Source organism: Podarcis cretensis, assembly GCF_951804945.1.
Source record: "Podarcis cretensis genome assembly, chromosome: 16".
NCBI lineage: Eukaryota > Metazoa > Chordata > Lepidosauria > Squamata > Lacertidae > Podarcis > Podarcis cretensis.
This window is the reverse complement of record NC_137186.1, coordinates 709,116-734,021: the sequence shown is the minus strand read 5'-3', so window position 1 is coordinate 734,021 and position 24,906 is coordinate 709,116. Positions and strand designations below refer to the sequence as shown.

Below are 24,906 nucleotides of genomic sequence, written 5' to 3'. Positions count from 1 at the left end.
TATAGAAGTTTATTGCATGGAAATAGCAGACAGAGAAAGCTTTTCCTCCCTCTGAATGTTGGAAGATTCGGGACAGAGAAAATAAAGTTCTTCTCTGTGCAACTCATAATCAAACTATGGAAGCCTCTTTCCCAGGATCCAGTGATGCCCACCCAGGATAAATCCCTGGTAGAGGGCAAGGACCCCACGATCACGTTAAGGGTAGCCAGATTCTGTGCGATTGCCATAAAACTTAGGGGACAAGCTGTGCTATCATAATGATTCAGGTTTTAAATGATAATTTTAGGTTATATATTAGTCACTAAGTTCTAATTTATATATTTTTAAACTGTTGCTATATCTGTATTGTTCCTGTTATAAAGGTAAAGGGACCCCTGACCATGAGGTCCAGTCGTGGCCGACTCTGGGGTTGCGGCGCTCATCTCGCTTTACTGGCCGAGGGAGCCAGTGTACAGCTTCCGGGTCATGTGGCCAGCATGACTAAGCCGCTTCTGGTGAACCAGAGCAGCACACGGAAATGCCATTTACCTTCCCGCCGGAGCAGGAACCTATTTATCTACTTGCGCTTTGATGTGCTTTTGAACTGCTAGGTTGGCAGGAGCAGGGACCGAGCAACGGGAGCTCAGCCCGTCGCGGGGATTCAAACCGCCGACCTTCTGGTCGGCAAGTCCTAGGCTCTGTGGTTTAACCCACAATGCCACCCGCGTCCCTTGTTCCTGTTATACCTAATTGCAAATTCAAATGTATCCCTATGGTGTTTTATGACTTCCTTGATATTGTATGTGGGCTGGAACTGGTCTGTGACCGAAATAATAAAATTCATTCCAAATTTGTGGAGGAGGAGAGGTCTATCAAAGGCTCCTAGCCCCAGTCAGAGGCAGCCATGATTCTGAACGCCATTTGCTGGAAAACACAGGAGGCAAGAGTTGCTCTTGTCTTCGGATCCTGTCCACGGGTTTCCCACAGGCACTGAGAGAACAGGCGGCTGGACTAGATGGGTCCCCTTTGGCCTGATCCGGCAGGCTCTTAGGTCCTGTTGTTCATACTGAATAAGTCGATGTTTCCCTTGAAATAGGCAAGGCCTTCTTAAACTGGACGCTAAGAAAAACGTCCCGCATTTCTCCCCATCGTCTGGTGACAGCCAGTCTGGCTGCAAGCCACAGATAGACAATGCAGACTAATTCTGCGCCGGCCACTTCTGTGGTCCTTAAAGAGAGCAGGATGCCGCGACTTGGAGGCCCTCAGTGGACGGGAGATGGAGCAGCACAAGGAGCCCGCCAGGCCTGGGAATCCAGAGCGCCATAAATCAAAGGTCTAAACGCAGGGAGCTGACTGCATCTGGGCCCTCGCCTGTTCCTCTTTGCACCCAGCCGCCGCGTTGATTGACGCCTGGCGCTGGGCTGGACAGGAAGAGTGACGCTTTGGTGCTGTGACGCACGGCCAGCAGGGGCGGGCCGTAGTTCCATGGTGCAGCACCTGCCTCACAAGCAGAAAAACTTAGGTTCAACCCCACTGGCAGCATCCGCAGGGAGGGGGCAGAGGAGCCCCTCCTGAAAGCTAGGTGGTGGAGTCCGTCGAAGTCAGGGGTGGCCAGCGTGGTGACCCCAGCCCCAGCCCACGTGGCCAGGGGGTCAGGGATGGGGATGGGAGCTGGGGTTGAGCGACACCTGGGAGGCCACAGGTTAGTCGCCTCCTAAGCCCCACCCAACTTTTCTTGCAAGATCAGGCGTCTTGCTGGACAGCCGACTCCCGACTCCGTCCTCCCCCTCCCTGTGCAACGGCCACCCCTGACTCGTGGGGTTGTTGGATTCCAGCCCCTTCCGGAGGGCACCCCACTGGCTACCCCAGCCCTATGTGGGTCTGACCCATGAAAGGAGCCTCCTCTGCCCTTATCCTGACCTGCGTGATACATGTTCAAGGAGTTACTAATAGGATCCAAAGCCCTTAACAATTTGAAACCAATTTGCAATATTGCTTTACCTCACATGGGCTCATGCAACTGCTATGATCTGCACTGGTAGCACCATTTCTGCATTTGTAAGAAATCACTCTTTTAGTGTGGCAGCACCCAGACTTTGGAACTCCCTGCCTCTTGACACCATCCAGGCAGCTTCACTGTACTGCTTCTGCTAAAAACATTCTTGTTTAGGCAAGCCTGCCTAGACATGTTGCGATGCTGACATGTGCTTTAACCTGGTTTTTTTTAGCTTATTGTTGCACCTTAATTTTTTTTGCATGTTTTAAATAGTTGTTGTGAGCACCTTCTCCCGAGATGTGTGATGCATGTGCCATACCAGGCCAAGGTCAAGGTGTTCGTACATCAAACCCTTTTCTTGCAAGATCAGGCAGCTTGCTGGACAGCCAACTCCCATTACCCAGCGCTGCCACCCAAGTTCAAGGTGTTTGTCTACAAACCCCTCACCTGCTTGGGACTGGTCCACCTGCAAGATCGCCTTGCCACCTGCAACCTGCAGACCTGGTCTCACAATCCTCGTTCCACACTTCTTTGAAACGGATCTTTTTGCATGGCCCTCTGGAACTCCCTGCCTGTGGACACCGGGCAGACATCTTCTTTGCTGTACTCTTTTCGGTGCATGGCGAAAACATTTTTGTTTAGGCAAAGCCTATATCCAGTCATGTGTTTCAACACTTAAATTTATTTTTTATGTTTTTAAATTACTTGCTTCTAGCTGTTTTTCAAATTGACCATTTCACTGTTTTACTCTTTTTGTGAATTGCTTTGAGGGTTGTTGTGTTTTTTTTTAAAAAAATGAAGAGGTTTATAAGTATTATGACACCAATCAATCAATTAATTAATTCCTGAGACAGGAAACTGGGGTGGGGGGCTTTGGGGAGGCGGTGTCTCTGAAAGTAAAGAATACCCTCCCTCCCTGAAATGTCCAGCACCCACCCAGCCACTCACCCACCCGGCAGGCTCCAGGCCCTTCATCCAACCCCCTCCCCAAATTTGTCACCCCCCTCTGCCCCCCTCCACACCTTGCAGAGCCAAGGCTGGTGTCAAATGACCTGCAGGAGCCTGAGCATCCTTATTTTTAACCCCAGGTGGATATTTAAGCCCCTCCAGCAAACGAAACCTGAGCAAGGCCCCCTCCCGCCCGCCCGGCTCCTTCTCTCTCCCTCTACCTTCGCTTTGCCTCGCAGGCCCACCCGCCACCCTCTCTATTTTGGGCTCACCGCAGTCAGCACCTCCAGGGCTCCTGGAAGACGCCCCCCTGCCCCTCCCTGCCTGCAGAGCACATCTTGTACCCAAAGCGGATTTGTTTTTTGGGGTGGGGACTGGAGAGTCGGTGGGCCTGGGGTGTGTGGCTTTTCCACACAGTGTCCCAGGTGCAGAGCCGCTGCTGCCAACCAGTGTAGGCAGGCAGGACTGAGCTAGATGGCCCATCTCCGGGAAAAGGCAGCTTCTGAAGTGCCTGTTTAAACCAGCCCTTAATTCAGAACCATGAGGACCAGAATTGTACTTTATGCTTAGGGTAAAGGCTACATCTCAGTAGGAGAGCTTGGCACTCAGAAGCCTCCAGGTTAATCACCTACGGACATTCCCAGCCCTTTTGTCTAGGCAACCAAGACTAGGATAACCAAAAATGTTCTGTGCCCTCGGGCAAAATGGGTGGGTCTTTCTCTTCCCCTGCCCCCACCCTCCACTCACCTACCTGCTGAGTAGGAGAATGATAGTCAGTGTTGTGTGAGAGAGAGTTGCTCAGAAAGCAGGCTGGAAGTGGGAGACCCAGAGACCTGTTTGCCCCAAAGCAGAGACTAATGGAGAAGCGAGATCTTATTGGGTGTTGATGCTGTGAGCCTCTCCACCCTGTGCTCAGGTTGTATATATGTGCAAATAAAACCGTATATCCTAAAGACGCCACACACTGTCCCTCACTGCAAAGAAACCGAACCCGGTAAGCAACTGGAACCCCTGAACTTTCTCGCTGCTCAGAGACTGGGCCGGTGCGCAACACTGGTGTCAGAAGTGGGGTTGTGTTTCCTGGAGGAGAAAGCCTCTCCATCTTCTGCTTGGGTGGTATATATATGTAAAGAAAACCAGATATTCTAAAGACACCACAGTCTCTGCTGAACCTCATTCCAAGGAAACTGAACCTGAGTAAGTGCTGGGACCCCTGGAATCTCTCACCACTCAGAGATTGGGGTGGCACATACAAATATTTATGCTGATGTTTGCCTGCAAGGTTCGGTCACAGTTTGTTCCTGATCACATGCTGACTGCTGATTCTGGCCACGCCTGCCTGCCACATTCCCTACTTCTCCTGACTACTCTTGTTATTAGCCTGGGGAACGAACTCTTCCCTGCACTGGTGTTTGCCAATGTCCACCTGCCATTCCTGATTAATAGCCCCCTTTGCGAGGGGCTCTTGGGTTGTGTGGAATAAGCAGTGTTTTGCATATCAGCCTCCTCCTCTCTCGCTGGAGGCCCCTGGCTCCTGCAATTCCTTCTCCTGCTGTTTTGAAGACAGCAGACGTATTTGAGTCTTAGCAGACAAAGGCCTGTGTTCGAGAGCTGGTACACTGTGACTCCTGCATTCCAGGGCTAGATTCGAATCACTCGGGTGGTAGATGCTTTGCACAGTGCAAAGACCCTGGCCACGCAACACCTTCTGTAGACTCCACAGGGTTTACTGCTTTTTTTTAAAACCTGTCACGCATGTTGCTAGGCCTCATTGTTGTCGATTGTATCTGGGGCCATTTGTCAGTTTCCAGCAGCTGTGCTGAAACACCTTGCTTGGACTCCTGATCATTGCCACCTTTTGAGGGGGGGGGGGGCAGGTCCCGGGCCTTACTTAGTTCTCCAAACAGGCCCAGAGGGTTTGCAGGATGAAGTTGGGCCTTTTCAATGGTGGCTCCCTGATTGCGGAATGCTTTCCCCAGAGATATGCAAGAAAGGAACATAATAAATAACAATTCCGTTTGCAGCTCTGCAAATGACGCAACCCCCCTCTGTACCTCATTATCAGGATTTTAATTGTTTCTGCACAGGGTGGGGGCGCACGTACCTTGGAACAGAAGGCGACAAACACACACACATGCCAACAGAGGACCTTTGTGTTTGTGGTGTCACAGCTACACACACCCTGTTGCCGCAACAAAAAGGTTTTAGGGAGTGTAGGAAGCTGCCTTATCAAGCCCACCTAGCTACATGTTGTCTGCACTGACTGGCAGGTGGCTCTCGAGGGTTTCAGAAACAGCACCTGCTCTGCCACGGAGCTACAGCCCTGCGTAAGGAGAGGTTTTCCTCTTCCTTGGAATCACACAACGGTGGTGGCGTGTGAAGAGCCCCCAAAGCTCATCCAGTCCACCCCGGCACAATGTCTTAAGGGAACCACGCAGAGTGCAGCCCAGACGCCTGGACCTGTCCAGGGCCGCCACCGCTGCTGCTGCTGCCGCCGCCGCCTCCTTTCCATCCTGCAGTGGCCCTTAAGGCCAGTGACGCCTCGGCTGGGGCTATTTTTAACCCTCGCTGCAGCACTTGGCCGGGGACAGCTGCTGTTATTTTAATCAGCCACAAATGCCGCCCCGGGGCCCTGCAGCTTAAGTGAGCTCTGACACTATTTCGGCCCTTTCTGCTGATCCAGAGTCTTATTTTTATACCGGCTGCCCAGATCCCCTTTCTGTGCCATTAGCACCTGGGGCAGTTAGGAACGGGTCTGGGGCCAACGGCAGCTGGCAGGCGGGGCGGGGGGGGGGGCGTGAAGGCGCACGCTGCTCTGCATTCACCTGGGATACAGCTAGCCTGCCCAGGGAACGGAATCAGGAGCTGTGATTCCTGCGTTGCACGGGGTTGGGATAGATGACCTTTGGGGGGTCCCTTGCAACTCTACGATTCGATGAGCTCCCCGCCCACTGGGTTTCAACAGGCCGGTCGCTGTGGCCCCAAACACAACACCCGCCAGATTATTTTGATTTGCCCCCGCAGCCCCCACTTCCAACCATGCAAGAGGTGTGAGGCTCCCCGCTTTTCCTGGCACCACAAGGGTCTCCTCTTCCGAAGGGACAGCAAGGGGCGAGGCCTGGAGAACAGGTTAAATTAACTTTTATTGCCTCTTTCTGACTACATCGTCTGGTTTTTGACTACAGGTTGTAAGGAGGGGGGGTGGCTCGCTGCCTTTAGTAGTAGGTCTCCTTTTCCACCCAGCCTGGGAAAGGAAGAGGGAGGAGAGAGAGAGAGAAAGAAGAGTTAGTGTGTGTGTAATAATAATAATAATAATAATAATAATAATAATAATAATAATAATTTATTTATACCCTGCCCATCTGGCCGGGTTTCTCCAGCCACTCTGGGCGGCTTCCAACGGAATATTAAAATACAATAACCTATTAAACATGAAACCGTCTGGAACAGACGGTTGAGTTGGGAAAAGATACACTTGCATGAGAACATGAGGAGGGTGTTGCAGCGGCTGGATCAGGCCAAAGGAGACCCCTTTGCCCCACAGCCCTGGGCCACAGTGGCCAAAAAGCCCCTGAGAACCCAGGAATCGAGATAGACTGGCTCTGGACCTGGAGGCTCCATGGGAACATCCAAAGAGCCGCTGGATCAGGCCCAAGGGAGACTCCTGCTCCCACAGAGGCCAACCAGCCGGAAAACCACTGGCAGGATCCATTTGTGTCCCCCCATTATCTTGATTTTCAGTGCACACTGCCACTGGGCCTGGAGGTTCTGCTGCCACAGGAGCCCCCCATAGGGAGTGCCTGGCTGCTGGATCAGGCCAACTTGAGGTGTGATGGCCTGGGATTCGGACTCGGAGGCTGAACCGGAGGGATCCCAGCCTGCACAGGAGTCCCCGCCTCCAGAACCAGCTGAGCCGGGGCTGGGGCTTGAGCCTGAAGGGTCCTCACCTGTGCTGGATCCTCAGGTGCAGGCATCAGCTGAGTCTGCTCCGGCTCCTGAGGTGATGGAGGACCCATTGCCTGCAGGAGCTCCACTCTCAGCCCCGTCAGGGGAGGCTGAGGTTGCCTCTGGGTCCAGTAACCCTCCAGCCTCTCCTGAGCTGCAGAGGCTCAGGGCAGAGAGGCGGAGGGAACTAAGTTCCCGCAGGAGGAGTGCTCGCCTCCAGGCCAGGAGAGGCGAGTCACCTGAGGATCAGGGCCGCCCTATGCCTCGGGGCAGATAAAAGCCGGCCAGCCCCAGTCCAGGTTGCGGGAGCAACATTGTTGGTTGCCAGTTCCTGCCTGAACCCTGTCCTGCGTTCCTGCCTGAGCTCCTCACCCGCCCTGGCTCCCTGCTTGTGTGATAGGAATTTTATGGTCTTAGATATATGGTAATGTTCATAAGTGTACCAACCAAGCACATACATAGATCAGCACAGGAAGGCCAGCCTGGAACCATTTGATTCCTAAACTGAGCAAATCTTTTCTCTGCAACGTCAAAAATGGAGGAGCCTCCCCACTGTCTTTTCCTTCACAAATCCTGTCTTAAGGGCATGTCTGTGTTTGAATAGGGTGTGAGCCTGTGACCTGGCTCAGGAACTAAGTATTTATCATCACAAAATACTGGCCAGGCTCCCCAGGCAATCCAGTCAAGTAACCTGCCAGACAGGAGAAAAACAACATCTAAATTTCTGTTTTAGACCGCCTTTTCTGTGATGTAGGTGTGATGTATCTGAGGGGTGGTCTTAGGTTACACCCCTTCTGTGATGTAGGTATGATGTTTCTGGGGGTGGTCTTGATCTACAGGGTGGCAATTTCAAAAGTTTTTATTGCACACCATTATTCTGGGTCCGTCCTCTCTCCTGCGTGTGAGGGGAGCACCCTGTTGCAACAGATCAATAAAGATCAAGCTTACTAGCTGCTTTGCTTCTCAATATTCTCTGCTTGGCCTCTGTTATTCTCTCCTACAAATAGGGAACCTATGTAAGGACTCTATATGGGCTCTTGGATACCCCATAAGGGAAAAGGGCAATTTTTGTTTACAACACTTGCAAGCCTGTTCCTGACTTCACCTGACTCCCTGCCTTGCACCCAGCTTCAGCTACTACAGACTGCCTCCACGTTGCACCTTTGACCATGGACCGGACTTGGACCTCGCCTCTCAGGTAACCCATGGGACCAGCACATGAGCGTTCCCTGGCATTCAGAGGTGCCCTGCCTCCGACAGAGGACGGAGGATGTAGCCATTGTGGCTAGAAGCCACCAGTCGATTCATCCTCCGGTCATTTGCCCATCGGAGCCTAAGGAGGGGGTCCATCCAGTCCGGCCTCCCATTTTCACGGCGGCCAACCAGGGGGCCCCGAGGGAAGCCCTGCACATCCTTTTTGGGTGGGAGGGGGGGTCCGGAACGACACTCACCACCAGGGTAGCGGCGTATGAGGAGCTTCCTCACTTCGTCGTAGATGAAAATGAGGAGGCTGTACGGGAAAGCGCAGAACCACCAGGTCACCCTGGAGAGGAGAGAGGGAGGGAGGGAGAGAAGTGCTTTGGTTTTTTCCCCCAAATGCTTTTTATTGAGTTTTCTTTAACAAACACAAACAAAATAAATACAGTGGTGCCCTGCAAGACGAATGCCTCGCAAGACGAAAAACCCGCTAGACGAAAGGGTTTTCCATTTTTCGAGGAGCTTCGCAAGACGAATTTCCCTATGGGCTTGCTTCGCAAGACGAAAACGTCTTGTGAGTCTTGCGAGTTTTTTCCCTCCCCCCCCCTTTTTCTAAGCCACTAAGCCACTAATAGCGCTAATCCGCTAAGCCGCTAATAGGGATGCTTCGCAAGACGAAGAAACCGCTAGACGAAGAGACTCGCGGAACGGATTATTTTCATCTTGCGAGGCACCACTGTACTCTAAAATTCAACAATCATATGTCTACTTATTTTCTAAACGCTCTATCGTGCACAGACTTCCCTCCCTCCCTCCAACAGGCTTTCATATTGAATTTTCTCTTTCTTCGCAGGTTCTTAATAGCATCCTGTAGACATCGCAAAATTTATTTTAATCCTACTACAGTCTTTAAACTTCTGCAGTTATTTCCTATATACTCAACAAATTTACTCCATTCATTTTTGAACTTTGCTTCCTCTTGGTTACGGATCTGGTGGATCAGTTTTGCTAATTCTACATATTCAACCATTTTTGTCTGCCCCTCCATTAGTGTTGGTATTTCCTGAGTTTTCCATTTTTGGGCTACTAAGATTCTGGCGGCAGTCGTAGCATACATAAATAGTCTCTGATCTGCTTTTCTTATTTCATCTCCTATCAACCCCAGCAAAAAGGCTTCCGGTTTTTTGGGGGAAGGTATATTTAAACAGTTTTTTCAATTCATTATAAATCGTATCCCAATTTTTTCCCCATTTTTCGAATTTTTTTTGAAGCGGCTCAGGCAGCCTCCCCCCCCCCACCTCACACAGCCCCTAATCCTCTTTTGGTGCCATCACTATCTCAGCCTGGGACCCTCATACCTAAGGGACCGCCTCTCCTGGTCTGCCCCATGGAGGACCTTAAGGTCTACAAATAACAACACCTTGGAGGTCCCGAGCTGCAAGGTGGTTAGATTGGTCTCAACTAGAGCCAGGGCCTTTTCAGTGCTGGCCCCGACGTGGTTGAACGCTCTGTTACAAGAGACCAGGGTCCTGCGGGACTTGACATCTTTCCGCAGGGCCTGCAAGACAGAGCTGCTCCGCCTGGCCTTTGGTTTGGACTCGGTCTGACCCTTCTGTTTCCCTCCCCTTATAGTCTTGATTTATCAGCTATTTTAAAATGAGGCTGCATTTTAAATTGCATTTTAACCCGTATTTTAAATTGGGTTTTTCCCCCCTCCCTCTCGTTTCCCCCTATTATGTTTTTACTGTGATTTTATTTTATTGGTGTTAGCTGCCCTGAGCCCGGCTCTGACCGGGGAGGGCGAGGTATAAATAAAATTTATTATTATTATTATTGTTATTGTTATTGTTATTATTATTATCTCCTGCAAGAGGGAGTTCCACAGTTCCACCGGCACATGGGATGGAGAAGGACTTTTCTCTGCCCTGGGACTTCCATCCTTCAGCTTCCATGGGCACCCGTGAGTTCCAGTGTTATCACGAGAGACGGAGAGGAGCTTTTCTCTCTGCTTTCTACTGATCAGCCGCTGCCAAGCTGCCCCCTCCTGGCGCTGAGGCCTTGCCAGATCCTGGCAGATGGGGCCGCCTCAAGAACTTGGCTCTTAAAGGGATTAGTGGGCAGAAGTGGGCCCAGCCAAGGATTTAGGTCCTGAGCGCAGTGCAGGACAGGAGACGGGCAAATCTGCCAGTTTCCAAAGCCTCTCACTTTCTCCTCCGGCCAATCTTAAAATTCAGCTCCCTCCACATCAGTTTGTGAATTTTCCACAGGAATTCGTTACCACTTCTGCACAAATTTCTCCGAAACTTTTTTTTGTGGTGAGGCTCATTTGGCAACGAGGGGGAACGAGCCTTTTAGTGCTGTCATCAGCCTGGCCCTGTGGAACTCCCTGCCACTAGAGATTAAGCAGGCATGCCTTCCGTCTTTAACATCTTAAATGCCAGCTGAAAACATTTTCTATTCCTCCGGGACCTAACGCGGGTGCTTAGAGTAAGAAGATATCTTCCCAAGATGGTTCATGGATGTCTGTTGTTATTTTTTAAAAAAATGATTTTATTGTATGGTTTTGCATTTCAAACCACTTGGATGCATTTTTTGACGAAGCAGTGGTATACAAATATTTGTGCAGATAAATAAAGATAGATGGATAGATAGATGTGCAAATGAATGAATAGGCTCTAGTAAACCCCACAAGCCAGAGCTCTGCTCTAGAGAGGGCTAAGGGGCAGAGACAAAGCCCCCCCCCGATCCAACCCCCCCCAGGTCTGGACAGGGAGCTTACTTGAGTGGGTACATGCGCAAAGCCACCCCCATCCCAGGGCAGTACGAGAGGAAAGCGGCCAGAGCTGTCTCTTCCAGAAGGCCGAAGATCAGGATCTTGTTCCTGGAGGGAAGAAGAGAGAGGAGGGTGGGGTGGGGGTCACAAGGAAGGCGCTCAGGAGGACTGAGGACCACTAGGGGCCCGCTCCGCCCTCCAGCTTGCTCCTGCTCACATCCGTGTAGGGACAACGCAGGAAGCTGCCTGAAGCCCCAAAGACCTTCTTTGGCTGCTGCCGGTCAGTGCAGACCATTCTGAGCTCGATGTATAGCAAGGTTGTGACTCAGGATAAAGCAGTAGCCTATATTCCGATGGATGATGATCACCTGCTAGGAGTGCTTTAGCTGCAAGTCCTGCATTGAGGGGGGTGGACTGGATAACCCTTGGGTGTCCCTTACAACTTCACAGTTCTGGGTTTCTATGATCCAGGGATTAGTTGGCTATGAACCAGGGTAAAAAAAGGAAAGTTACGGGACGCGGGTGGCGCTGTGGGTTAAACCACAGAGCCTAGGACTTGCCGATCAGAAGGTCGGTGGTTCGAATCCCCACGATGGGGTGAGCTCCCATTGCTCGGTCTCAGCTCCTGCCAACCTAGCAGTTCAAAAGCACATCCAAGTGCAAGTAGATAAATAGGTACCACTCCGGTGGGAAGGTCAACGGCGTTTCCGTGCGCTGCTCTGGTTCGCCAGAAGCGGCTTAGTCGTGCTGGTCACATGACCCGTAAGATGTACCAAGGCTCCCTCGGCCAGTAAAGCGAGAAGAGTGCCGCAACCCCAGAGTCGGCCATGACTGGACCTAATGGTCAGGGGTCCCTTGACCTTTTCCTAAAGGACCCCTTGATGGTTAAGTCCAGTCAAAGGCAACTATGGGGTTGCAGCACTCATCTCGCTTTCAGGCCGAGGGAAACAGCGTTTATCCACAGATAACTTTCCGGGTCATGTGACCAGTAGGACTAAACCGCTTCTGGCACAACAGGACACTGTGACGGAAACCAGAGTGCACGGAAACGCCCTTTACCTTCCCGCCAGAGCGGTACCTATTCATCTACTTGCACTTTGACGTGCTTTCAAACTGCTAGGTTGGCAGGAGCTGGGACCGAGCAACGGGAGCTCACCCCGTCACAGGGATTTGAACCGCCGACCTTTTTTTTTTTAAAAAAAATAAATAAATTATTTATACAACAAGAAAAACAAACAAAAAATACAAATACCAAATTACACACAAATTACAAAAATAACCATAGACACATGATATTCTTAGCAAACAATAAAACATCTATTGGTCTTAACATTAAAGACCCAACCTCCCGTCTATTCCATACTTCAAATTCATATTACTTATGGCCAATACACATTTTTTTTCATAATTAAACTTATTCTCATTAAATCTAATTTCTTATATCTACCTTGCAACTATTACTGAAGTTCCTCGAATGCTCCAACAGAATTTAAACTACTATATTTATTTTCCAGATATTCTTTAAAAACCTCCCATTTAGAAACAAATTCCTGTTTTGATTTATTCTTTATTTTTTCTGATAAACCATCTAATTCAGCATATTCTGTCAGCTTTTGGATCCAATCTTGAATAGAGGGGATTTCATTACTCTTCCATTTTGCTGCGATCAAAACTCTTGCTGCCGCCGTCGCATATAAAAAGATACCCTTCCTCTTTTGTGGAATATCCAAATCTGTTATTCCCAGGAGGTCGGCCTCTGTGAACCGCCGACCTTCTGACCGGCAAGTCCTAGGCTCTGGGGTTTAACCCACAGCGCCCCCCGCGTCCCAGGAGAGGTACAGTGGTGCACCGCAAGACGAACGCCTCGCAAGACGGAAAACCCGCCAGACGAAAAGGTTTTCCGTTTTGGAGGCGCTTCGCAAAACGAATTTCCCTATGGGCTTGCTTCGCAAGACGAAAATGTCTTGCGAGTTCCTGCGGGTTTTTTCCCCTTTCCCCCCCTTTTCCTAAGCCGCTAAGCCGCTTATCAGCTGATCCGCTGATAAGCCGCTTAACAGCTGATCGCTAAAAGCCGCTAAACCGCTAATAGCGCTAATCCCCTAAGCTGTCAATGGGCTTGCTTTGCAAGACGAAAAAACCGCTATACGAAGAGCCTCATGGAACGGATTAATTTCGTTTTGCGAGGCACCACTGTACATGGAACCTCCAGGTTCAGAGGCGTATCTATTTTTGGGTGAGGCTGGGACTTACTTCATGCCTTGCTGGAAGACAGAGTTCCTCCTGGTCTTGCAAATGATGAGGTCGGCCCACTGTACCACCACGATGCTGGCGAAGAAGGCCGTGTGGCAGGTGAACTCCACCACCTTCCGCTGCTCGTAGGTCTGCAGGGAGAGAAAGAACCACAGAACTGTGGGCTCACCTGGTTCAAACTCCCCCTGCAATGTGGGAAGCGCAGCTCAAAAACACCCGACGGGGCGCCACCCCACTCTCTCTCCGAAGAGGATAAAGCAATAAAACCATCACGATAAAAAAGCAACAACCGTGATTTAAAACTTTCAAAAAGTTAAAAATAACAACAGACGAAAAACAGATTAAAACACGCCGTCGACTTTCTATACATCTGGACAGGCTTAAACAAAAATATTTCTAGCAGGTGACAAGAACAGTAGAGGGAAGGCACCTGCCTGGTAATAATAATAATAATAATAATAATAATAATAATAATAATAATTTTTTATTTATACCCCGCCTTTCCTGGTTCAGAAAACTGGGCTCAGGGTGGATAACAACAAATTTAAAACACTCAATTGATTCAACAAAAAACAGCATAAAATACAATATAAAACATGAATAACAATAAATTCAGGATTCAAAAATAAATTTAGTGGGGAAATCCATCCAATAAACATTAGATGATCACCAGGGCTGGTTGGCTAAATTAGTCCTATTTGGGCCAGCGAGAATTAGCTGTGGGGTCCCAGAGCGGGTAATCTTTATAAAAAGGGGAGGGGGAGGGAAGGTAGGGGACTAAAAGATCAGGCTAAGTTCAAGTTGAAAGCCAGGCGGAATAGCTCTGTCTTACAGGCCCTACAGAAGGAGGTTTAATCCTGCAGGGCCCTGGTCTCATGGGACAGAGCGTTCCACCAGGTCGGAGCCACAACTGAGAAGGCCCTGGCCCTGGGGGAGGATAGTCTGACTTCCTTAGGGCCCGGGACCTCCAAACTATGATGTCAATGCTGCTTTATTAAAAGAAAAAATCTTAAAAATGAGGAAGAGGGATGATGTTGCATCTCCATGCAGAGGCTCCCCTCAACAAGAAGAGGGCCCCCCACTCACCCACTCCTGCCCATAGCTGTCTTCCAGGTCGTTTTTGGAGCGGTCGTCCCAGTCCAAGCGGATGCCCAGCAAGGTGGAGGGGAGGAAGCCATTTTCGGCCAGGATGACAAAATAAGTGAAGAAGCCCCCAAGGGCCTGGATCATACCTGGGGGGAGAAGGGAGGGAGGGAGGGAGAGAGTCATTCCCCTGGAGGGACACCTGAGCAGGAGGGAGACTCTGCCAGCAGGAAGCGCCAGGGGCCCTCAATGGCTGGCCTGCCCCTTCTGGGCAGACTGCAGAAGGGGAAGACGGAGGCAGCAGGAGAGAGAGGCTGCCTGGGTTTGCCATGGGGTGGGCGGTGGGGGGCGGGTTCTTTGCACCTGCCTCCCCATAGCAAGCCCTAGAAACCCTGAGTAAGGAGTTAACAAGAAAAATATACAGTGGTACCTCAGGTTAAGTACTTAATTCATTCTGGAGGTCCGTTCTTAACCTGAAACTGTTCTTAACCTGAAACTGTTCTTAACCTGAAGCACCACTTTAGCTAATGGGGCCTCCTGCTGCTGCCGAACTGCTGGAGCACAATTTCTGTTCTCATCCTGAAGCAAAGTTCTTAACCCGAGGTAATATTTCTCGGTTAGCGGAGTCTGTAACCTAAGGCATATGTAATCTGAAGCGTATGTAACTGGAGGTACCACTATAAAAACAAATCATTAAGAGAATTCAAGTTAATAAGGAACTCGAAAGAGATGGACAAGTTTTTGGCGAGGCATAAAACAGTGTGTGTGGTGGGTTGTGTGTGTGTGTGGAAGTTCATAGAATCACAGAACTATAGATTTGGAAGGGACTCCAACAGTCATCTAGTCCAAACCCCTCTGCAATGTAAAGGTAAAGGTAAAGGTAAAGGTAAAGGTAAAGGTAAAGGTAAAGGTAAAGGGACTCCTGACCATTAGGTCCAGTGGTGACCGACTCTGGGGTTGCGGCGCTCATCTCGCTTTATTGGCCGAGGGAGCCGGGGTACAGCTTCCGGGTCATGTGGCCAGCAGGACTAAGCCGCTTCTGGCGAACCAGAGCAGCGCACGGAAACGCTGTTCACCTTCCCGCTGGAGTGGTACCTATTGCTCTACTTGCACTTTGACGTGCTTTTGAACTGCTAGGTTGGCAGGAGCAACAGGAGCTCACCCCGTCGCGGGGATTCAAACTGCTGACCTTCTGATCGGCAAGTCCTAGGCCACAGCGCCACCCGCACTCCTTTCCTCTGCAATGAAGGAACCAGCTAAATCACAGCCTGCGAAGTTGGTATTCAGCTTTGGAGCTCCTTTTGGGTGTGAAGTCATTGGACTCTCTTTTTCTTGACCTACCCTATTTTGCTTAAATGTTGATAGATGCTGAATTAACAGCTTGGTCATAGTGTTATGTTCTAGTGATATTATGCTTTTCATGACATAACGTTGTTGTATTACTGGCGGCTGTGCCTGTCTCTGTAGTGCCCCATCTGCAATATTGATTTAGGACAGTGAGGATCTGCCGACCTCAGTGGGGTGGTCTGTGGCTACCACAGAGATATCAATTTACCACCCAAAAAAAGTATGGTGTCCATGGCTTGGCTTTTAAAAAACAGGGGGTCTGCAATGCTTAGCTAATTGGGAACCACTGATTTATGACATTCATACCTCACCCTTTTCCCTCCAAGTAGCTCAATGTGACATGTGTGGTTCTCCCCCCCCCAATTTAGTCCCTACAACAACAACAACAACAACAACAACAACAACAACAACAACAACCTTGTGAGGTAGGTTAGGCTGAGAGAGGCAGTGACTGGCCAAGTTCACACCCAGGAAACTTCAGGGCCGAGTGGGGATTTGAACCCAGGTCTCTCCCTGGTGCTAGTCCCATACTCTAACCACAGTGGCATGGTGGCATCTACAGCGCTCCCCTTCTGATTCCCCAATCTGTGGGCTGGAAACTGGGTGCTTTGTACCATGCTGCTGGCGGTGGCAGCCCCTCACCGATCTGCCCGTAGGCCATGCTGATGAGACGCTCGTTCACCAGCTTGTCCGTCTTGGGGTTCCTCGGCTGCCTCTTCATGATGTCGCTCTCTGCAGCCTCGTAAGCCAGGGAGATGGCCGGCACCTAAGGGAGAAGGAGTGGCAGGGTGCGAATTTCAGGGGGCAGCAAGAACCGGAAACAGAAATAAGGCTGTGGAGGGGCTCCAGCTCCATTTCCCCACCGTTAATATTTTGGGGATGATCCCCATGTTTGTGGGAGAGGTGCTCTTTACTGAAAACCCACACAGGGTTTTTTTCAGGGTCGGCATTTGAGCAGGATCTTGCCCACTGTCCGAACCTCTGAAAGCTCTAGGGTTCAATTTCTGAGTTTTGTGGGTGACTGAAATGAGCTACTATGAAATATATGTGGGAATGTTCAGGGATGCAGGAGAGGATATATTGTTTGATTATAGCCTTTCCAACTTGTGCAAACAAGTTTCACAATTTAGCAGAGTAACATTCCCCCTTTTAAACTCACAGCGGATGAGTTTGCTCAGGCTCACTAAAGCTTCTATAATAACTGTCCTGTATCAGCTTCCGGGTCATGTGGCCAGCATGACTAAGCCGCTTCTGGCGAAACCAGAGCAGCGCACAGAAACGCCGTTTACCTTCCCGCTGGAGCGGTATCTATTTATCTACTTGCACTTTGACGTGCTTTCAAACTGCTAGGTTGGCAGGAGCAGGGACCGAGCAACGGGAGCTCACCCCGTCGCGGGGATTCGAACCGCTGACCTTCTGATCGGCAAGTCCTAGACTCTGTGGTTTAACCCACAGTGCCACCTGCGTCCAATGTAGCATAAGATTTGGTTTAAATGCAACCTTCTTTGTCTCCTGCCCCCCTCCCTGGGCCCTGGTGACGCTCACCATGTCGGTGCCCAGGTCGATGCAGAGGATGGTGACGGTGCCCAGGGGAAGAGGGATGTTGGCGATGATGAAGAGCAGGAAAGGGGTGATCTCTGGAATGTTGCTGGTCAGGGTGTAAGCAATGGACTTCTTCAGGTTGTCAAAGATCAGGCGACCTGCCGGGTAGAGGATGGAGGCGCCATTTGTTTGTTTGTTTCATAAAATTTATACACCTCTTAATTGTAAAAACAAAAAAACCACCATCAAAGTGGTTTACAGTGATAACGAAATAATAAAATCACCAGTAAAAGCAGCTCTTTAAAACATTCAAAACACAAAATCAGTGACAAACTAAAAATGAATGAAAACATACCCCAGCAATTCTACATGCCTGGGCAGGCTTGCCTAAACAAAACTGATAAATCAGTTGAGTAGGCACATATGGGGTGAGGGGGTTAGAGGGATGGGCGAAGGAGGGGCGGCAGGGCCTCCTGGCTCGACTCGGCGCCCCTTCCACCCACCTTCCTCCACCCCCGTAACGATGGAGGCGAAGTTGTCGTCCAGGAGGATCATGTCCGCAGCCTGCTTGGAGACGTCGGAGCCAGCGATTCCCATGGCGATGCCAATGTCGGCCTTCTTCAAGGCGGGCGAGTCGTTCACCCCGTCCCCGGTCACTGCCACGATGGCCCCCTGAAGAACAGGAGGGGGGAATGGGGGTCAGCACCAGACGTTGGGAGAAGGTGCGGAATAATAGGATCTACAGTGTCTGATGTATGTGGTAGACGTGGGGGAAAGTGGCTCAGGAAGCACTGAGCCAAATATTATTGTTGTTATTCTTGTTGCTATTATTATTATTACAGTGGACGCTCGGGTTGCAAACGTGATCTGTGCGGGATGCACGTTCGCAACCCGCTGCATTCACAACCAGCATCTGCGCACACACGGGTTGCAATTCGGTGCTTCTGTGCATGCGCAAAGCGCAATTTAGCACTTTTGCCCATGTGTGACCCCCCGAAACCCGGAAGTAACCCGTTCTGGTACTTCTGTGTTTCAGTGGGTCCGTAACCCGAAAAAACGCAACCTGAAGCGCCTGTAACCTGAGGTATGACTGTATTATTACTATTATTACTATTATTATTATTAAAATTTGTATGCACCCTTCAACTGAAGATTACAGGGCAGTTCACAAAATAAAACTACAAAATGAGACCACAAAATACCTAATAAAACAGAAACAAATCAATAACCCTTCTTCCACAAATTCATTTAAAAGGCCAATGATTGTTTCCCTAGGGAAAATGTCTCTAAATGTCTGGCTTTCCTCAATCTTTTCACAGGAGAGAATATTCACTTGAAGCTGAAACCTGTCATGAGTTCTCTTCTACTAGTATCCAGGTATCCAGGCTCGTAACAGCAAGGTCCTGGAAGGACTCAGAGCGGGTTCCCCTTGCAAATTGGCAAATAGCATTGGTGGGAAAATTAAACAATAAAACAAAATTATTGTGCGCCTGGCAAAAAACGAAAACAGCGCATCTGCCTCACCTGCCTCTGGCAACCTTCCACGATGATGAGCTTCTGCTGCGGGGAGGTGCGGGCAAAGACAATCTCCGTGTGGTTCTTGAGGATCTCATCCAGCTGCTCAGAGGTCATGTCTTTGAGATCTGATCCGTGGACCACACAGGCCTTGGCTTCCCTATGAGGAGACGGGGCCAGGGAGGAAGAAGAAGAGTTTGGATTTGATATCCCACTTTCTCACTACCCCAAGGAGTCTCAAAGCGGCTAACATTCTCCTTTCCCTTCCTCCCCCACAACAAACACTCTGTGGGGTGAGTGGGGCTGAGAGACTTCAGAGAAGCGTGACTGGCCCAAGGTCACCCAGCTGCTGCATGTGGAGGAGCAGGGAAGCGAACCCAGTTCACCAGATTACGAGTCCACCAATCTTAACCACTACAACACGCTGGCTCTCGACATTGGCGAAGGAAGCCCACGAGATACCTGGCTGGAGGAGGCCAGGAGGGGAAGCGGGGGCTGCCCAGGGACGGAAGCGCAGGCCTACCTGGGGTTGACCTGGTTGACGGGGATGTTGAGGCGGTCAGCGATGTCCTCCACTGTCTCGTTCCCCTCAGAGATGATGCCCACGCCCTTGGCAATGGCCTTGGCGGTGATGGGGTGGTCGCCGGTCACCATAATCACCTGGGGGAACAGGGGCAGAGACAGCAATCAGGACAAAACCCTCATCCAGTGGAGCCAAAGGTTGGAAGATTCAGGAGAGCTAAAGTGTATGGTTACCAGATTGTCTTCAATGAATCCGGGGACACTTTTTCCCCCCTGGAAGCTGAGTAGCAACAGGGAGTCAGTAGTGGGGATGGTGAGGCAAAAGACCCTGGGCCCAAGCACACATGCATATTGTATATAAAAAAACCTGCGCAATGGCCAGCCGGCCGCGACTCCCGAGCCTCCCCCTATCAGTCAAAACAAAGGGGGAAGGGGACAGGAGATCGGGGGAGGCTTTGAAGTCACGGGCAGTTGGCGCGCCATTGCCCAGGTTTTTTTTAAAAAATAAATTTTATTAGTATTTTCCACACAACAACAAGACAAAAAATATCGAAAAATAACAATACACAACACACAAAAACCAACATTCGAAAACTAAAGAAAGGAACAACAACTAAAAAAACAAACAAAATCCCCCCACAAATCCATATCTTACAAGTTAATACTATAAACACTAAAACAACAACAAGACATTGACTTCCACCAATCCCACAGAACCTCCTTTATCTCTCATTGTGTCTTCCTGTTTTCCTTATCATCTCTGTCCTAGCATCTAAACATAAATCCCTGTGAAATTAATGTCTCACAGGGTGCGAAAGAAAGGCTTTGCACCTTGCCCGGCAGAGAAACCGTGTGCCTTGCGCCCCTCCTGGGCAATGGCGCGCTGCCTGCCCGTGACTCCTGAGCCTTCCCCAATTTCCCCCCTTCCCCCTTTCTATTGACAGATCAGGGGAGATTCAGGAGTTGTGGCCGGCTGGCCATTGGTAGTGCAGTTGGCTCTGGCTGGCTTCAGGAGCTGCTCGCGGCCGTGGTTCCCACCATTTTTCCTCTCCGGAAGTCCCCATATGATGTGTTGCGCACAAGACACATCATATGGGGACTTCCGGAGAGGAAACATGGCAGGCGCCACGCCAGTGAGAAGCTCCTGAAGCCAGCCAGAGCCAACTGCGCTACCAGGCTGGCTCTGGGCTGCTGAGACTTCCACTGCCACGTTTCCCGGGGACAGATTTCCTGGGGACTGAGCTGGGCATGTTTAGCCTGGAGAAGAGGAGGTTAAGGGGTGATATGATAGCCATGTTCAAATATATAAAAGGATGTCACATAGAGGAGGGAGAAAGGTTGTTTTCTGCTGCTCCAGAGAAGCGGACACGGAGCAATGGATCCAAACTACAAGAAAGAAGATTCCACCTAAACATTAGGAAGAACTTCCTGACAGTAAGAGCTGTTTGACAGTGGAATTTGCTGCCAAGGAGTGTGGTGGAGTCTCCTTCTTTGGAGGTCTTTAAGCAGAGGCTTGACAACCAGATGTCAGGAGTGCTCTGATGGTGTTTCCTGCTTGGCAGGGGGTTGGACTCGATGGCCCTTGTGGTCTCTTCCAACTCTATGATTCTATGAGATTTGCAAATCTGGGGACATTCTGGGGACGGAATTTGTCCGGGGACAGATCTGCAAATCCGTCTGGTAACCCTAAAGCCAAGTCCTCCTTCTGTCACAAGAGGCAGTGGTGGCCAACAGCCAAGTGGGGGATTCTCCCCCTCGTCTCCCAGGTCTTAGTCCGGTTCTCTGGGGCGTAAGGGGTGGGGAGAGGGAGGGCAGAAGACGGAGCCCGTCTCCCCAGCATGGCTGACCTTAATCCCGGCGCTCCGGCACTTCCCCACGGCATCTGGCACAGCGGCCCGAGGCGGGTCAATCATGGACATGAGCCCCACAAAGCAGAGGTTGCTGGTGGGGAAGTTGACTTCGTCCGCGTCAAACTTGAAGCCTCGGGGGAACTGGTCTTCGGGGAGGTTGTAATGGCAGAAACCTGTGGGATTGCGGAGACGGACGGAGGGAGAGTGAGACCCCAAGAACTCGCCCCCTCTGCTCCCCGACACAGAGAAAGCTCCATTGCCAGCAGCCCAGCCCACCTCATAGCCCCTTCCCCCTCTGCATCTGTTTCCACTGTGCTGCAGTTTGCCTTCGGGCAATAAAACTATGTTATCTGTCTTGATGTCGACAGTGGCGGGTTTTTTTATGTAATTAAATACGTTATGGTTACATTATTGTTGTGTTATTATGCACCCTTTGTTTGAGTGCAAAGGAATAACTTCCTGATGGCAAGAGCGGAACGGGCTAAACAGAGGCTAGACAGCCACCTATCAGGGATCCTTCTAATAATAATAATAATAATAATAATAATAATAATAATAATATATTTATACCCTGCCCATCTGGCTGAGTTTCCCCAGCCACTCTAGGCGGCTTCCAATCGAGTGTTAAAAACAATACAGCATTCTTTAGCTGTGATTCCTCCACTGCAGGGGGCTGGTCTGGATTACCAACACTACAATTCTATGAAACGCAATGCAGGGAAAAATACAGCATTTTTCACTCTATAAGATGCACTTTCCCCCTCCTAAAAAGTAAGGGGAAATGTGTGTGCATCTTATGGAGCGAATGCAGGCGGGAGGCTCTGCTCAGCACTCCCTTTAAAGAGCCGCATGGAGCGTGTGTGCGGCTCTTGGGAGCTTTACTCCGAAGAGGGAGAACGGCTGCCCTGCAGAGGCTTCGTGCCCCCAAGAGCCGCACTGCCCAGAAGAGGCTTCGCACAGCTATCCCATAAGCCAGGACAGCAAGAGGCTATCCCAGAAGCCAGATCCCTCTTGCTGTTCTGGCTTCTGGGATTCAGAATATCTTTTTGTTTTGTTTTCCTCCTCTAAAAACTAGGTGCATCTTATGGTATGGGGCGTCTTATAGAGAGAAAAATACAGTAATCAATGAGTTATTGTTTGAATTTGAAAACAACAACAGAGAACGCTGGTTGTATCCAGTGGAATGATTTCTGTTCCAGGCATAGAACAAAGGAGCAAATGCTGGCAATTTCTGCCACAATTTCCCTGAGCAATAGTGCAATGTGGTGTCAGAAGTTGCTGTGAGTTTCTAAATTCCCACAATAGCCATCACACTCCATTCGAGAGACCCGCATACATTCATCATGTGCTTTCTTTGCCTGGCTGGGGCACTCTCACTCCCCACCCCCTCCCTTTCCCCACCTCCCAGCCTCCTCACCCAGCACTCTCTCGCCCAGCCCCCCCAGCTCAAGGTAGGCGTTCTGGAAGGCGTCCCGCATCTCCTCGTCGAGAGGCACCTCCTGGCCTTGCAAGAGGATGTTGGAGCAGCGGTCGAGGATCCTCTCAGGGGCTCCCTTCATCACCAGGACGTAGCCGTTGGGCTTGTCTTCCAGCTCATGGATGGAGAGCTGAGGAAGAGAGATATCTGAGCGGAGGTCTAGGAATTCTTTAGTTGGGGTTCCTGAATAAAACCAACTTTTATTTGTAAAAGGATTTCTATGCCACTGTTTATATACAGTGGGTGCTTGGCTTGTGAACGTGATCCATGCAGGAGGCACGCTCGCAACCCGCAGCGCCGCATCTGTGCACGCGCGAGTTGTAATTCGGCGCTTCTGTGCATGTGCAAGGCACAATTTAGTGCTTCTGCACATGTGCAAGCACCAAAGCCCAGAAGTAACCCGTTCCGGTACTTCCGGGTTTCGGCGTGTCTGTATCCCCAAAACACACAACCTGAAGTGGCTGTAACCCGAGGTATGACTGTACTGAAATATTAGGGCACTGTGCAGAGTTAAAAACAGTACAAAACAATCGGTAACATGAGTGGTCAAAAAGAGAGAGGCTCAGACAGGCTTGTTGGCCAAAAAAGGCATTTGGAAGATGTCTGAAAGTCAAAAGCAAGAGGGTGTCTGCCGCCCCTCTGTGTGGGAGCAGCAACACTCCTCTGTCACACAGGGGACAACCAGCAGAGCTCCCCTGGACGGCGTCCGTGATGCCCTTTGTCCCTGCCGTGAAATATGTGCCCGTGCTCCTGCTGCATTTCAGCATTTAAATAAATAGTAAATAAATTTTTATTTATACCTCGCCCTTCCTGGTTCAGAAAACCAGGCTCAGGGCAGCTAACAACAAATTTAAAACACTTAATTGATGCAACAAAAAACAGCATAAAATACAGTATAAAACGTGAATAACAATAAATTCAGAATTCAAAAATCAATTTGTGGGGGGAATCCATACAATAAACATTAGATGATCACCAGGGCTAGCTGGCTAAATGAGTCCTATCTGGGCCAGCGAGGAGACCAGGGGAGAATTAGCTGTGGGATCCCGGAGCGGGGAATCTTCATAAACTGGGGAGGAAGGGGAATAGAAGATCAGGCTGAATTCAAATTAAAGGCCAGGCGGAATAGCTCTGTCTTACAGGCCCTGCGGAAGGAGGCTAAATCCTGCAGGGCCCTGGTCTCCTGGGACAGAGCATTCCACCAGGTCGGAGCCACCACTGAGAAGGCCCTGCCCTGGGGGAGGATAGTCTGACTTCCTTTGAGCACAGAGTTTTCCCAGAGTGAAAACACAGCTCTCAGTGGCTCTTAAAAGCCCAGTGAGGAGAACCCGGCTTCCTCCTGGCTTCAGAGGCGGTGGCTGTGCAAGGAACGCCACCTCAGCTCTTCCTCTCAGGCTGAATCCAGGAGATGGAAATGCATGTGTGGACTGAAGATTGCAAGGGGGGGGGTCTTTCTTGTTGGCCCTGACCCCCCCTCTGCCATTAAGCTGAGCTCTGGCCCCCTCTAGCGGACCCTCACAGCCATTTCACTCATAGCACTGGGTTGAATGAACAGATCTGGAATTAACGGGAGAAATCCCAGTTTGAAAAAGGGGCGTCATTATTCTGATCTTGTTTCATGGAGCTTTTCCTAGTCTCTGCCTTTGGGGACTGACCCCTCTGAGCTCCACGGCAAAGCAAAGACTTGCTTTAGTAACTTACAAACTTCATTTTTTAAAATGCTGTTCAGTCCAAAGGTCCCTGCAGTGGCTTAGGGGTTTTCCTAATTAAAAAATGCCAATACCCAGCAGTATAAAAACAGGGGCAGACGCAATAAAATTGGGAAACTGTGAAAACCACCTGTAGCCCCAAGGATACGGAGACTGTGACAGCCCCCCACCCACCCCCATGTGTCCAGTGTGAGGTAGGTTAGGCTGAGAGAGGTGGGGGCTGCCCCCCCAAGGTCACAAACCAGTGAGCTTCATGGCCAAAGGGGATTCAAACATGCATCTTCCCCAAGTCCTAGCCTAACACTCTAACCCAGCAAACCTTTTCAGCAGGGGGCCGGCCCACTGTCCCTCAGACCTTGTGGGGGGCCAGTCTATATTTTTTTTTGGGGGGGAAATGAACGAATTCCTATGCCCCACAAATAACCCAGAGATGCATTTTAAATAAAAGGACACATTCTACTCATTTAAAAACACCCTGATTCCCAGACCGTCCATGGGCCAGATTGAGAAGGCGCTTGGGCCACATCTGGCCCCCGGGCCTTAGGTTGCCTGCCCCTGCTCTAACCACTGCACCACCACTGCCACACACGCCCAACCTGGTATTTGTTGGTGGAGTTGAAAGGGATTTCCGTCACTTTGGGGTTCCTGTCGCGCATCTTCTTGACGGACCCACAGGAGAGCTCGATGCATTTCAGGAGGGCGGACTCCGAGGCGTCCCCTGCCGTGTCCCTCTGGCAGAGAGAGAGGGGGCGAAGGAAGGAAGGAAGGCGTTA

General features: G+C 50.3%; 2 protein-coding genes across 2 annotated transcripts in view; one reads left to right on the top strand and one right to left on the bottom strand.

The window, feature by feature from the left end:
* LOC307205600 (uncharacterized protein) overlaps positions 1 to 24,906 on the top strand; it is a 286,408-nt gene that overhangs the window by 73,782 nt on the left and 187,720 nt on the right. The gene's annotated exons all lie outside the window — the stretch shown is intronic.
* The window catches only part of LOC307205514 (sodium/potassium-transporting ATPase subunit alpha-2), a 43,127-nt gene continuing 24,268 nt past the window's right edge, over positions 6,048 to 24,906 (bottom strand). Inside the window, exons 11-23 of the mRNA XM_079957959.1 lie at positions 24,730 to 24,864; positions 22,365 to 22,554; positions 20,945 to 21,120; positions 19,099 to 19,235; positions 18,585 to 18,735; positions 17,564 to 17,732; positions 17,064 to 17,218; positions 16,161 to 16,284; positions 14,175 to 14,320; positions 13,089 to 13,219; positions 10,845 to 10,946; positions 8,320 to 8,411; positions 6,048 to 6,167 (exon numbers count right to left, since the gene is read on the bottom strand). Coding sequence (XP_079814085.1) covers positions 6,139 to 6,167; positions 8,320 to 8,411; positions 10,845 to 10,946; positions 13,089 to 13,219; positions 14,175 to 14,320; positions 16,161 to 16,284; positions 17,064 to 17,218; positions 17,564 to 17,732; positions 18,585 to 18,735; positions 19,099 to 19,235; positions 20,945 to 21,120; positions 22,365 to 22,554; positions 24,730 to 24,864 — 1,737 coding nt within the window. The 3' untranslated portion in view covers positions 6,048 to 6,138. The remainder of the gene's footprint in view (positions 6,168 to 8,319; positions 8,412 to 10,844; positions 10,947 to 13,088; positions 13,220 to 14,174; positions 14,321 to 16,160; positions 16,285 to 17,063; positions 17,219 to 17,563; positions 17,733 to 18,584; positions 18,736 to 19,098; positions 19,236 to 20,944; positions 21,121 to 22,364; positions 22,555 to 24,729; positions 24,865 to 24,906) is intronic.